This window comes from Drosophila suzukii, chromosome 3 (assembly GCF_043229965.1).
Source record: "Drosophila suzukii chromosome 3, CBGP_Dsuzu_IsoJpt1.0, whole genome shotgun sequence".
Classification (NCBI taxonomy): domain Eukaryota; kingdom Metazoa; phylum Arthropoda; class Insecta; order Diptera; family Drosophilidae; genus Drosophila; species Drosophila suzukii.
Window position 1 is genome coordinate 12,236,397 of NC_092082.1, and position 15,350 is coordinate 12,251,746.

Sequence of the window (15,350 nt, forward strand, 5' to 3'; positions counted from 1 at the left end):
AAACAAACCAAACTGTTTTCCTTCTCCCTGCCAAGTTTCTGCACTTTTCCCCCGTCGTATTTCCGCCCGAATTTATACCCATTTCTGTCTGGGGACTGTTGTCAGTTTTTACGTAAAATTAAATTTTATTTATTCATACATTATTGTATTAATGCCTCTGTCAGGCGATTGGGAAATGCAATATCCTTCCAATGAACTATGGAAATACCAGACGCAAATAAACCGAGTTCAATGTTATGTGACATTTCTACCATTGAATATGCGAAATTGATCTTATTATTTCGATGAGTGCCTGTGAAGTTTTTCGAATAAAATGTGCACACGTATGGCTTATTATAGAAATTCCCTCGACTTATGGCAATACACTTAAAATCAACTAATTGGAATCACTCAATCACTTTTCTTTCCTCGACTTGTTTATCTTTTGCTTTGGCAAATACGAACGAAAAGTGCAACATCACTTCTGTTTCTATTTGTTTTTTGAGCACTGCTTGGGGGGCAAACAATGAGGCTGCATTTTCAATAAGTCGAATGGAGAAAGAGAGAAAGGATCTTAAATGGATTAAAAACCAATGGAAATTAAATTGAATTTACCCAGGCGGAAGTAGTTTTTCCCTCCTGCGTTGGCTTAGCATTTTACTATTCAGTTTGCGACTCCTTAAAGGCAATCAACAACATTGTCTTGGTCATTCGCTTTAAGCTCCAATTGTTTTTAAACGATGCCCATATGCTTTCATAGAAAAGTTGAAGCTAAAAAGTGATTTGGCGTAACGTTTTGTGGCTCTCGATTTAGTCGTAAAAATGTTGCCAGCCCCCCAAAAAAAAGGAAACACAAAATAGAAAAAACCCAGTAGAAGGCAACAAAAGGACTGTGGCATAAATCGAGGCGCTGTCGCAGGACTAAACTGATTTTTATGCCAGCGAAGCGAAGGGAAAATCTAGGGAAAGCAAGACATCGTTCCGAGAATACAAAACAATAGTGCGTAAAGATGGGCAAATTGTCTATTTACCAAAAAAAAAAGAGGGATAAAAAAGGGCTACAAGGTCAGCCATTGCTCCGTGGATCCTTGTTATGGCCAGGGGGTCAACGGAATGATGTCCTGTTTAGTGCCGGCTCAACGAAGCTCAACATTTTATAGACTATAGAAAAACTCTGAATAATTTATGCGCCATAAAAATGAAATCGAATTGCGACTCCCGGGCCCTTTTCAAAGGAGTCATCAAGCAGCAATTTATGGCGATTCGGACTCGGATCCTGTTGCTTTATAAGCAGGCTCCTCTCGCTCCTCCACATTTGGCACATATGTGTCAGGTGGTTGGAGCCAAAACACTTGACGTTCGCTTTATGCAAATTAGTTTCGAATAACAAGGACACCAGCGGCAGCCAGAAAGTTGTTACATAAATTACCCGAACTGCTGAAAAATAAATTAAATTAAATGAAGTTGAAAACTGCGACAAAGCGTTGCTCTGCGTATCGTCCATGACCGACAAAATATTTGTTTATGGCGGGGAAAATTTATGTAAAAGAGCTTAAAATGATACGCGACAAGCGCAAAAATGCAATGAAAATATTTTCCTGCTCATCGCCCAGCATGGCGAAGCATGGCAATTTTGGAAATCAAATTAAGGTGGAAAACTCCCGGTTCTGCAATATATATCAGCAGTTATTATTGCCAAAGTTTAAGGCTGCAGGAGGCGGGGGAAATTAGTTTTTTGGTGCCGAATCGTGCAGGAATCCGCGATCGAAATGGAACTAGAACCGCAGAAGTAGAGGAATCCTGTGGAATTTAATTGAAAGATAGTTTCTCGATAGCAAGCCATAGGAAATTGCAAGAAATCTCGCACGGTCCCCAGACGTGATCCCGTTTCGGGATGCGTTCCCCTGCTGTCATTGTCTTGGCCCGAAGTCGCGGTGACGTGACTTGGCCGGGACGTGCTCCACATTAGCGGTGCCGCAACGTAAACATAATCATCCCCTCCACCACCCATTTACCAACCCAAAGCCAACCCCCCACATACATCGTTGTCGCATGAAAAGTGGAAAATCGGGTTAACAGTGCCAAAAACGCAGACAATGGCAACGTTGACTGCGGTTCGCGATAAATCAGCAACAATACATCCCCAAACTCTCTGCTCCATCGCCATTCAGGTCGCTTTTCTATGTGCGGGGGTGGCAAAAATAGATTTAAAATTTATAAATTATGAGCATTTGTTGCAGCAAATTGAAATGTTACGCTTGCAGCGTGTGGAAAGATTCGCGCGATGAATGGCTGCAAATGGCGCACTTTAAAATGCGTCACATTCAATTTGGTCAACAAATAAATATTTGAAAATAACCGCGTATATATTTCATGCGATTAGGTTTAATTGCTGGGAATAAAGTGTGATTTAGAAACGGGCTGAAAGGATAATCTAATTGGATTCGAAAATTAAGCCATAAGTTGTCCAATTTATTTTCGATTTTCAAAATTAAAACATATGCTAATGTATATTTATAGTTATAAATATTTTTTTAGTTTGAATCTTGTTATTTAATGTTTGAAAACTACAAAATCTATATTGTTTGTATCTTAACTATAATACCTCTTTAGCTATTTTATAAATGCATCCACAGAATTTTCTCAAAATTAAGCACCCACTGAATTGCATGCTCTCAATAACTCACTAAATAGAATATTTATACGTACTTATTATGACCATCTTGTTTACGCCATTTAAAACCGCACTCTATTTAAAATTTCAGCTAATTGAGTAATCAAAATGGAGGCAAATATTTGCGCTGCTTTGCCATCTTAAAAAGTATTGACAATTTCATTTCGGAATAGAAAATTTGTTTGCTCGCCCGCTGCAAACTATAAATCATTGGCTTAGTTTATTTCAAGTTTTTGGCCCACCGACCGACCCACCGAAAAATACTCGCACCATATTCAGATATTCAGCCGCCGCACTCATCCATTTGGGATGATTTTATGGCAACCATTTTCATATTCATGCTCGTATATCAAAAACCATTTCAAAATGGCTGTGCGTCGCTTTTGCGGTGGCAAAAGCATAATAAAATGCAGATAACGGCAATCAAATTTACTGGGCATGACGAGGAGGGGTTTTTTTTTGGAGGGGCTGGGGGTTTTTTTGGTCTGGACAAGGGGTTTCAAAAAGAGAAATGGAGGACCACTCGGATGGAGCGAAAATATCGAATAAAAATATTTCAATAATTCCCAGGCAAACAACGAGGCAATTAATTAACCAAATATTTATATCTCTCTAACATCTCATATTTCTTTCGATGTTCCCATGCCACTATTTCGATTCGGTTGATGGTATTTCCTGGAGCCGTTAAGGTTTGGGACTCCTTCACGTAATTAATTTTGCCAAACATTTAAAGGGACGAAATGTTCCCTTTTTCGGCGAACTTCTACTCATATTTATGCTAATCAAACACAATCCTGACCTCGGGCAGAAATCAGCAAGACAAACAAATCCGGGACGCAGTTAAGAAGAACTTCGACCACCGCAGAGTTTTTGGGTTGCTTTAAATTTTCGAGGGCAAGGGCAAGGCTGTGCCACGCCCCCCTGGGGCCAACTGGGCCCGCCTGCTTGTTTATAAAAATAATTAAGAAATATTTTCATGTTTTATAACTTTTGTGCAGCTCGAAACTTTTTAAATAGACAAACTTTTGTTGCCGCCGCTGCTTGTTTACTTACAAAATGTTCGTTCTGCCTGCCCCGCGTTCCGATGAGCGGCCCTGTATCTGATGGATACATTTGAAAATCTCGAAACAGCTAACAACATACTTCATTATAATATTTTCACTTTCAACTTGCCAGGCAGTGTCCGTCCCGGGCCTTGATAAGACTCTTTCACACCGGGGAAAATTATACTTAAGTTTATAAATAGTAATTTCCAAAAAGATTCTTAATAGTTCTTTGATTAATAATTTATTTCTATATAAAATATGTAAGCATTTTTAGGTATGTAGAGTTTTTCTAGTAGAATATTATAATATTAAAATAGCTGTTAGTTAATAGAACAGAATGGAATTGATTTCAACCACAACATATGGAATTATAAATACATTTCAATTATATATAGTTATAGTCCTTCTGACTATAAAGTGGAATCACGGTGTTTATTGATTTAAATATATTAAAGATTTTTTGAATTTAAAGATATATTTTTAAACATGGGGTCTTTAAATTATTATTCCTTTTTTTTGACATACCATTTCTTCTACATTTTATAACTTGAATAAGTATAATATCTTAAATGGAATCCCTAGGGAAATGCTATCTACATACTTTATTTATACTTTTTACTGTAAATGTCAGGCGAAACTTTTCCTAACAATGTATAATTTAATTTCTTCTTCCTAAACCACTTTTCTCAGAGTGCCGATTCCTGGCGGCTCTTCTGGGTTATTGTTCCTGGTATTGTTGTCCCCGCTTTTTGGCCCGAGGGCGAAACATTCACCATCTCTGCTCAAGGACGAGTGTTCCCTTGACAAAATGTCTAATTTCCGTGCAGGAAAGCAAGAAATTACTTTATGGTTTGTTAATAGCGGGCGGCCTCTTCAAAAGGCAGCCGCGATCCTTGGGCTTTGTGTCTGCCGACTTGGCTTAAATGTTGTGACATATTTTTTGGCTCGCATCCTGGCCAGCTTCCCGGCCGGCGGCCAACTGAGAGCCATTTGCCTAGGCCGAGTTTGGGAATTTAAATGGGAATTTAAAATTTAAATAAATTTAATGGGAATTTAAACGGTAACAATTACAGCTTCTGAGGAGGAGTTGGGCATGGGGCAAATACCCACCTGTCAAGTCAATGAAACTTTCGCTGCGCTATTGAAATTTTTGGCGTGTGCGGCCATAACGACACCTGGTTTTGTCCCGGTCTCTGTTCTGTTGGCCAAAACTTTTCCAGAAGCTAACGACTTGGGCAGCGGAAATGGCCGGGACACCCACGGCATCCCCGGAATTTCATCATCTTGTTGAACTTATTCCTTTTGTTGCCTCTTCGATGACTCCACGTGGGCTTTTGTTGCGGTTTTTTCGGTTTCCAGTTTGGTTTCTGCTGTATTTATATTTATGCATGTAAAAGCTATGATAACTGTGGCTAGACTCAGGAATAACAAGGTTTGTCGACCATGGATTGCTTTTCTATGGAACCCGAGTACCAAAATAAGAATCAGTGGAAGTTGTCTATTTTTAGGTAATGAAATATTTAAATAATTTATTTGGATCACTAACTTCTAATTTATAAGAAAACTTTGTTTAATAAATTTAAGATAAGTAGATTTAAATTTATTTTAGTTATAATATTATATATGGGCACATCTGCACATTACATTTTAAGTAGTATATTTTTAGGATATACAAAACAATAAAGTTGGGAAAGTTGAGTTCTAAATAAATCATAGATATCAAAGACTAATAATTTCAAAATGGATCTTAACCTTACAAACATATTTCATGATATACAAATTTCCAAGTTAAGGAAAGTTGAAAACTATAAATCTTAGATGAGCTCCAAGCAAACCACTGATATACAAATTGTATTTATAAACTTCTAAAGTTTTGCTAAAAGTATAAACCTTTAATATAAAAAAATGTTCTGTGACTCGATTAAATAGCTGTCGGGACCACAAAAATCCAAATTATCTGTGGAGTGCCGTATCCCCCGGCAGGACTTTACCCCCCGATCCTGTTGGCACCCACTTTGTGGGCTGTTCTCTGCGTTTGTCTGCGGCCTGCATTTTTCGCCCTTTGCGACGATACAAGTTTTTGCATTGGCAACATTTTTTTGTGTGTTTGTCGCCGCTTTTCCCATTTCCCGACGCCCCTCGGCCGTTGAGGAATTTTCCGCCCTTTGTTTTTGCGCCAGTGAAAAGCTCCTGTGGCCTAAGTCCGCTTGTATTTGCCAATTTTGTGTGCTGCCCACAACAAGGACATCAGTGGCAGCAGCAGGAGCAGCTAGGGAAACAGAAACCAACAGGAGGAGCAGAACTGCAAGGACCTCGGGGCTAGAGGGCAGGACGAAGGGAAACTAATTTCTTCCCGGGATTTGGGCTTCTTTTGTATCGCCTGGGTATTTCGGTTGTGTTTGTGTGTGCGTGGCTCGCGGCTGAGTTAAGTTTTTCCCATTGTTGTGAGGGCTTTACTCCAGTTTTTCCTTGTTTGCCATCGCTGTTGGCTAGCTTGTTAGCCAGCCAGTTGCCCAAATGCCATTTCCTGTCCGCAGGGCAAAATATTTAAATTATTATTTTCGACTCTGCCGAAGAAAGGCAAATTTGATTAGGAAAATAAATGCTACCCGGGGGACTTAACATGCCATTCCAATTTGAGCCAATTTACCCGTACATGTTTCCAACAGACACACTTTCACCTGAGCTGTGAGGAAATCGGAAATCGTTGAGGCCAAAAAATAATAAAAATGGATAAAAAACGATTTCGGGGATGTTGAGCTGCAGATGATGCATTTTCTTGTTAATTAGTTGCAGTCTGTTTATGCTGAGTAATTTATGGCTTCTGCTTTCGGGTCCACTACAAGCACTGAGAAAAAAGGAAGAACTTTTATCACAAAACAAAAAAAATTTTATTATTTTAAGAAGTACTTATTTTAGAACACTTAAGAAAAATTTGTATAATATATATACATTTTATTAAAATCAATATTATATAAAAAAAAATATTGTCTTAAACGCATTCCTTGATTGAAAGGAACGCAAAATAATTAAAACATCTATTGTCGCACTAATTTCGGACTATTAACAAAAATTGCATGAAATGATATTATATTTTATTTTTACAAAGACATATAATACCCAAAACAAATGTATTTGTTGCAAGCATTTTTTGCTTAATCTTAATTGGTTTTCCCTTCAAGAATTTTTCAGGATCATATGAACTATATATTAGATTTACATTTAAATACAAAGTAGTATTATATATTTTATACCCATAATTACATCGATGCAGATAGAAATATAATATATTTGTGATGTAGTTACAGTTCTAACACTTTTTTCTCTTGGTGCACTTAATTATCCACATTTTCCTTGTGTGTAAGGTTCAGAGAGGCGTGAGGTCAACGTCTCACTGTCTTGTGTCTGGATATCCGATATAATTTACATTCAATTTCCATTTCCAATCTGCGGTCGCGGCACCCGAGGCACATGTGTGTGTGTCGCCTCCCAGAAATCCAGATGCCGTCAGATGCAGTTGCCCCCGCCCCCACCTTCTCATCCTCCTCGCCCAATCAACCCCTTGTAAGGGAAGATACTATGTGGTATGGTATGTGCTGTGTTCCCCTGTAAACAAAACATTCATCAAAATTTTATACACTCAACATGTGCCACGCCTGACTGCAGTTCAGTTCTCCCCTCGATTTTCGCCGCGGGCTGACATTATTGTTTGTGTTTTCGGCTGCCCGCTTCGATTTTGACTGTTCTTTGAAAAATCACAACTAATTAACTTTGCCCATAGCTCCAAATTACGTGGGAGTTGGGGGGTTTTTTCGGGGAGGTGCTATATGCCCTTTGGCATCGGGAAGCGTTTTTTTTTTGGGTGGGCTGCCCTGCTCCGGGCGGCCAGATGTGGGCTGCGATGATCTCTGGGAGCTGCCTCCAAAAAGCGGTCTAAAAATAGAAAATAAACGTGTTCGGGCTGAGGTAGTTCGTCCCACATCCGGTGGCTTGATAAGAAATCTGCGCTAAATGAGGCCCATCAGCGACAGAGGTGAGTTGCACCGAGATTTACGGATATGTTTGGGGGAGCCCTGTGGTTCCCATAAAATGTTGAACTTTATCTTGAAGTTCATCAGGCTGTGAAAGGGAAACTCGAAGGGAGATGATCTTAGCTCACATTGTTTTAATTATATCTCTAAATTTCACGGGAATGATTTAAAAATACCTTTAATTGGTATTCACTTGTTTTATAGATCATTAAAACATTACAATTTTTAATAACATATGGTGGGAAGAATTTTAATTTTTAAGCTGTTAATGGTTTATCAAGAAATTCTACGGAATTAAAGGAACATATTTGGTTGCTCGTTGGCGATAACACCATTATTTTCCTTTTTAATATGTAAATGAATATATAAATGATGATAAATAGCAAGTTAGCAAGTTTTATTAAAATCCTTATAAATGCCTTGATGATGGTTTGATATAATAAAAAGGGGAAACACCTTTCCAGGTAGAGTCCATAAAAAGATGAAGAATTTATCTGCCAGTGAAAGCCACCACAAACTGCAGTGCTATTGTCTACACACTCTTTTTTCAGTCCCCAGAATTCGCAGTTTGGTATCTTCTTTCACCACTTTCATTCCATCTTCTCAGCTTATTTCGAGAAGCAAACTTTGGTTAATTGCAACAATCGTGGCCGGGCTGTGAAAAAGTTCATAAAAATGAGTAATTTCGAGCAGCTCTCGTTTGCATTCGGCGTCTGTGATTGAGGCTGCTGGCAGAGCTGATTGTTTCCTGGCGACTGCCTCCATTGTGCGGTAACTTCTGGGCAACTGTCGATGAGCGGGTAAATTGTTGGCAACTTCGGATGCCCCGGAAAACCCCATCCAGCCAAGCTATCCAACCAGCCAACCAGCCAACCATCCAACCAGCAGGTGGCGGAGACAATGCAGAATGGAGGTATTTATTAAAACAAACTTGGGTCGAATGCGGCAGCCCCATTCTCATTTGGCCTTGGGCGAAAGTTTAGCGCAGTTTCGCAGCTGGGGGGGGGGAGTTTTCCAGGATGCAAGTTGGCAGGCGCATAAATGTCACTTACGCGCTTCTTGACGCCACCAAGCCAGCATCATTGTGCTGTGCTCCAGTCAACTCTATTGGGGGAATTGCGAAAGTGACAATTTCGACAGGCGCCGGATGGAGCGAGTCCTGCGGGATGGCAGGTCCTGAATGGGTCCTGAAGCCCGAACGCAGGCGTCTGGCCAAAGTGTAAGTGCAAATTCAGTTTGGTTTAATTTCGACGGGCTGCGGTCGCGGTGCACTCCTTCATTCTCCATTGACCAAAAGCTGTCACCATCGTCCTGCCTCCACCAATTCCCGAGAGTCCTTCGGCAGGACTAGGATCTTTATTAAGTTTTTCGCTTACTTCTCGCCAAGTGCAATGGAAAGTTTCTGCAGCGGCAAGTTTTCACTGTTTTTCCACATTTCGGCTTTTGTTTTCTGGTGCAGATTTCATCTAGCCATCCTTCGGCAAAACTTTCCCTCTGTCAAGTGTCCTCTGCAAATTTGTTGTCTATCGCCTGGCTTACGAAAAAAAATACAGGAAAAAAATTAAATAAATCGCCAGAAGTTTGCATTGGCAGCAAATTAATATTTTCCAAATATTTGACAAACTTTTCCATCCTTTTAAAATGCCAAGTTTAAAAAAATTATTTGCGGATTGCATTGATTTGGTGTTAGTCCTCTCTGCTGTGTTTTATGCCAAGGAAATTGAAAAAACTTTCTGTTGACAGTGCCTTAAAGTTTATGCAAAATTGTTGAGGTCACTGACAAATTCGAGAGAGCTGTGTTCATTTGCGTAAGCCTAAAAATATACCAATTTATGGGAATTCTAAAAATATATATTCGAGAATCTGCTCATTTGGCTGAAACTCTTGGTTTATTTGTACTCAACTGCAGCAGGAATGCTCGATTGCATTTGAGTTATTGCTCGGAAGCAGATGACAGGACCTCACCTCTGAACTCTCCTCCTTTTTCAAACACCTCCCGAATATTTGCTCCATGTCCTTGTGCATTTCCTCACATCCCATTGGTACATATTCAATATTTTGGTATTTATCTTGTCGGACAATAAAATAAAGCAGAATTCACATGTCGTTCCTGGGGGAACTGGAGAGGATGTGGGTCCAAGTGGGTCACTAAGGTCCTCCAGTTGCTGCTCCAGTTCCTGGGTAAATGCCACAGGAATTTACATGTTCGAATTCTCTTTAAACATTTTGTAAGCCGCTCGGGTCTTGGCCATTGGAGAGCAACGTAAGCCGCTTGGATCCCTATTTTTCTCAACTCAACTCCTTTGTAGCGGGATACTTGTGCACCCAAATAAACTTTTAAAGGGTCAATATAATATACATATGGAAATCAACAATGTTTTTCATAATTTTTGTTTTAGAGATTAGATAATGCTTGACCAAACATATTAACTTGAATATAATATATACCATATAATTGACAGTTCCAATTTTTTATCAGTGTAACTATCAAATCTCAGCTGTCGTTTGTACATAACAACATATATATATTTTTCTACAATATTAAAGGGTAAGGAAATGCAGGAGAACCTGTGCCAGGAAGTCATAGTCCGCAATGTGCCGCAATTGGTGGATTTGCTGTTGGGTTCCCCCATCGAAGGCGGGGCAAAGGTCGATGGCAAGGTGGACCAAGCTACCTTTGAGAGTTGTCATAGGTATGCCATGAATCACTTGCTGTTTCCTTATCAAGAGGAGTCCTCCCCGGAGGCCGTGTGGACCGACATGAACCACTTCATGGAACGCTATCGCAGCGAAAAGCTGGGAGAATTCGGGGAAACCTTTAAGCAGCTGGCCAGTGTGGTGCTAAATCATCCGATCTATGCGAATCACAAGGTGAAGAACCTTCAGTGGCGGATAATGGACTTTATGCTCTGTGTAAACTACAGAGCTTTTCGTACAGTCCATCACAATTTAGAGGAAATGGATAAGTATCGAAAGAGTATCCTGGAGGCCCTCACTCTGGCCAAAAAAGGTTCGGTGGTGGTTCGAAATGATGTGGAGCAGAAGGATTCCGAAATTAGTGATGTATCTGATACACCTAAGGCTGAAGACAATATGTCTTTCAATGAAGAAAACAACTCCAATACAGAGAGCCAGAGTCCCAGTTCCAAGGAGCATATCAACTCAGATAGTGCTGATAGTCCTCCAACAAATAAATCGCCGGACACGGAACCCATTGAATCATTGAACACCTCGGAGTACAGGCGCATCCCCAGTATCAAAAAAAAATATGTGCGCTTTGCTATAGAACAAGCTAGGAAATCAAAGGAGAAAAAAATATCACCCGTCCAGGAACCCATTGAATCATTGGAAACCGTGGAGCACAGCTATATTACCGATGATAAGCCCCCATCTAACCAGATCTTTGTTAAGGAAAAGTTCGCCATGAAAGAGGCCAAAATGAAGTTGAAATTGAATCTTACTCTGGATGAATCAACGGCGGAGAGACCCACAATGGTAAAGTACTTTAAGGAATCGAATGACCTATTCTCCAGAATTCGGACACCCTGGTGGCATGTGGATGTCCATGTCTTCCATCCGCCGGAAATCTTGGCCAGCAATTTTACCAAGGGTTACGGAGACTATTTGATCTATCGTCTCAGGGTAAATCGTCACTCGGTGCTAAAGATAAGCGAGGAGCACCAGTTGTTGACAGAACTGATTGTACTTTTCTTCAAATCCGTAAAGAGTGCAGACCTCCAGATGTTGGATGATAAGATGGAGTTGCGGACGGAGGAGCCAATCACTTTTGCACTCAAACATGTACTAGAAGGTCCCCACTTGGGTCAGATTATCAGCTCCCTGAAGCAGATGCGCCACCTCAGAAAGTTTGTAGAGAGCCATGTTATGCAAATAATGTCTAGTTTTGGCTTGGAGACTCTGCATTTTTTCAGTGTAGCTCTGCGACGACTGCTTCGACCTGTACTCGAGTTTCTGGTTTATTTTGAGAAGCGTTTGAACAGTGGTATTGAAGTCCCTACCCTGCATCACTTTATAGATACTTCAAGATGTCATTTAGAAAGGATCCAGTTGTTGTATGATCTTTCGAAGGAAACTATTGAAGAACAGGCATCCATGAGATCCCTAAGAGTTCTAAACACCCTATTCACACATAGTTCGAAGACTACTCAACCCAAGATGCTGCGATCCTTGAGTGCATCCTTACTTCTCCACTCCTTGGAGGCCTACTGTCATATTCTAGATAGCTGGTGGTCTACAGGGGATTTCGAGGACTGGCACGAGGAGTTTCCCTACCAAAGAATCCTGATCGAAGGACGAACGGAGTACACATTGAGAAAGTTATGTGTGCCAATTGAGGAACTCCTTAGTAGTGGTTTGTTTTACATCATCCAGCGTCATATTTTTGGATCCAGTGAAGCAGTTGCCATACTATTTGATAGCCGGAAAATAAGTGACTTCAACTCCCTGCATGGAATCACTTCGAAAACAACCCTGCACGATTCACTAATATCTGGAGTTCTAGGGGAACTAGCTCCATATCAGACAGAGAAAATAGAGGAGTTGAACTATGCGCCGGATATCCTACAGCAGTTAGAGTCCTCTGAGCTGGATGCAGTGCGTCGGTTGTTCTACTCCTTTCACATGGAAACACGACCAGATCCCAAAAAACCCATCTCATTTTCGATTGAAGAGCTGCTAAGAAACTTCCAGGCCTGTGTTCACTATACTCCCATTTCGGATATCATCTCACAGGAGTTGCAAAGATTACTGCACCGTAGATGTCTGTTGGCAAACTCTTATATTTCTGATGTGGTGAAGTATTTACAGATGAATAACATTGTAAGACACATTAGAACAGTTTATCTCCTCATAAACTATGACCTCATACGGAGTGAGCTTGAGTTGTTTTTTGAGTTTCTCGAGAAAAATCAATTGATAGAGGCCTCTAATAAACTAAAAGATATAGTGGTTAACCAGGATCCGCGAATGGGTTACCTGTTTCAAGTCTCTTTACCCAAACAACAACCTGAATTAATCTCTCTCATGGTCAGCCCTGATCCCTTACTTAATCGAGTGATTAGCCAGGAGCAATTCGAGCAGATGAACATCTGCTTTCAACTAAAGTTGAACCTCCAATTGGCACTATATCAGTTAAAAAAGTTGCCTACCTTTAATAACTCAAAGCCAGAGCGATTGGTTATTGCTCTTCGATCACTCCAAAATTCCCTAACTTTGGCACTTGAAGAGCAGCTTTTGAAATTTGATAAAATTAACCAGATTTTAAAGGACTTTTATGTCATTGAACCCGAAATAAATGAATCTACCTTTTTGATTGAGCTGAGAATAAACCAGGAACTGTTTATGTTTCGATTAAAGGAAAGAATGGCTGAAGAATTTGGAGGATTCCCATACAATTGCAGCTTGCAGGAGGTCCTTAGTCTGAGCGGAGTTTTCAGGTACCGATGGCTAAGAGTTTGGGCCCTCATAAACGACTATGGAAGGCAGAAGGCCAGTAACATCTTTGAGATGAAATACGATTGGTTAAAGAACAACTACCTGCAGTCCACTCTCAAAAAATGCAAGGCAATTGGTTGCGTTCTCAACCACAAATGATGTTATTGGTTCAATTTTATTATACTTCTATTTTATGTTATAAATTAAATGTTATATTTTTTATAATAAAAAATGGTAGTTGGAATTTAATAAAGTACTGTTCACAGCAAATCAAAATGGTTATTATTTATATAAATATTTTTTGTATTTTTTTGAATTAGCCAGTTAAGAATAGTATTTGTTGGCGTATAAATTCTCGTATTTAAAATATCATTTTGATATTTATTCTTAGATTATTTTCAGCAATTCCATTATATTGAAAATATTTCAATAAAATAATTTTAATGCCTTTGTTTAAGCTCAGGACGTATCTTAAATATATGCTCTGTTGTGACAGCATTTATCTCTGATTTGTTGCTTAATCGTTTGTTTGTTGTCCACCTTTTTTTTATCGCCAGCCCGTCCGCAAATAAGTTTTATCAATTTCCAATGGAAAATCGAGTGTGCGTCGTCTGTGACAGAAACCGCAAATTAAATCGTTTGGGTGCCGGGCAAAATTTATTTCTAGCGCGTGGCAAAAGCCGCAAGCTCCACACGCACAGCACACATGCTAGGATGCTGTTTTGCAAAAAATAAAAATGGCCAAAAAAAGCGTGGAAAATTAGAGCAGGCTATATGGCCATGCCAAATCCAAAGCCAAATCACAGCCAGCAACCGAAATTATTCTGTGGATTTTGCGGCCTCAGCGGTGGGACAGTGTGGATGGGTGGTGCAACCGGGTGGTGCGGACACACTTTCACACTCTTGGCCATAAATTGCACCGACGCCTTGTTGGCCAATAAATACTAGAGTCTTGATATGCAGCGGATCCGGCGCCAAGTGCCATAAACTTCCGTGTCCTGTGGCCCAGGGGGAATGGCTAATTAAAGTTTGTGCCGCATTTTCAAATTAAAAATTGGTAATTTGTGTACAGTTTCCACCTTCAGACCGCCCAGTTTTTTATGTTTTTTATTGCGTGGGCGGTGATCTGGCAGGTTTATGCCCCTGACATCATCATCGGATGGGGCGAATTCGAGAGAGGTCGTAAAATCTGAGCCATAGAGGGACAGGTTTATGTGCGGAACTAGACGTTTTATGGCCTGGCATTTATTTTTTCTCATTATCTCACTTGGTCAGGCGAAAATCACGCCTTAAATTTGTTATTTCAAGTGCGGCACTTGAAGGGGATTTTCGTCACTTGACTGACTTTTGCTATTTACCATATTTATTAAATAATGCAAAAGAATAGCTCTACTTTTTTAATCTCCTCTGGAAGTCATATAGACAAACCGAGAGTGTGGGCGAACATTTTTCATTTCGCTGAAATATTTTCATTTACTTTGCCGGCCACACATTGAAACCACTGCAACCGCATTTGAAAAACATTTTAAATACCTTTTACATTTTTACCATTTGTTTTTATTTGACCATTTCCCATTTCCCAGTTCACATTTTCCATTTCTGGCAGCGGAAATGTTTGTGTGATTTTTGTGCGAATCCAACTTAGCAGAGCTTTATTTCATTTCGATTCCAATTTCACAGAGTTTCTGTTTCTGTTTCTATGTCGGCTTGATTTCAAATTTTTCAATTTAGTGGCATTTCGCTCTTTGGTGGCATTTTATTTAATAACAGAAATTCTAATTAAATTTTTTATTATTTACCCTTTGAGTTAGTTTTTCCGCCCGATCGCACGCTATATTGATTTCGCTGTTTGTGTTTGCTTTTGGGCATGGAAAAGTGCTCTCCCCAGTCGGTTCTGATTTAATGATTTTCTCACAGCACTGCTAGAGTAAATAGTAAATATTTACCTATTCGCTATTGGCACCCCTCTCTATCTCGATAGAAAAAAATACAGAAATCCCTTCTGCCCCGTGCCACTTTTCAATAAAACAATCAGCTGTCAAAAAAATATATAAACAGAGTGGGAATTTTCCGGCGTAATTGGAGCGGGTATTTGTCGCAGGACCACCAAAGTTGATTTGCATGTCATTAACACAAATCGAATGGTGCTGCAGGCGGCTAAAAATA

General features: G+C 39.9%; 2 protein-coding genes across 3 annotated transcripts in view; both read left to right on the forward strand.

The window, feature by feature from the left end:
* Nucleotides 1-15,350, forward strand: part of Con (leucine rich repeat protein connectin) — a 151,478-nt gene that overhangs the window by 70,992 nt on the left and 65,136 nt on the right. The gene's annotated exons all lie outside the window — the stretch shown is intronic.
* Nucleotides 10,206-13,358, forward strand: t-Grip128 (testis-specific gamma-tubulin ring protein 128). Its single transcript, XM_036816513.3, has one exon. The coding sequence runs from the start codon at nucleotides 10,287-10,289 to the stop codon at nucleotides 13,341-13,343; it is 3,057 nt and encodes a 1,018-aa protein (XP_036672408.3). The 5' UTR covers nucleotides 10,206-10,286; the 3' UTR covers nucleotides 13,344-13,358.

Coding starts and splice junctions, on each gene's coding strand:
- t-Grip128 (XM_036816513.3), top strand. CDS start 10,287: ATGCAGGAGAACCTGTGCCAGGAAGTCATAGTCCGCAATGTGCCGCAA.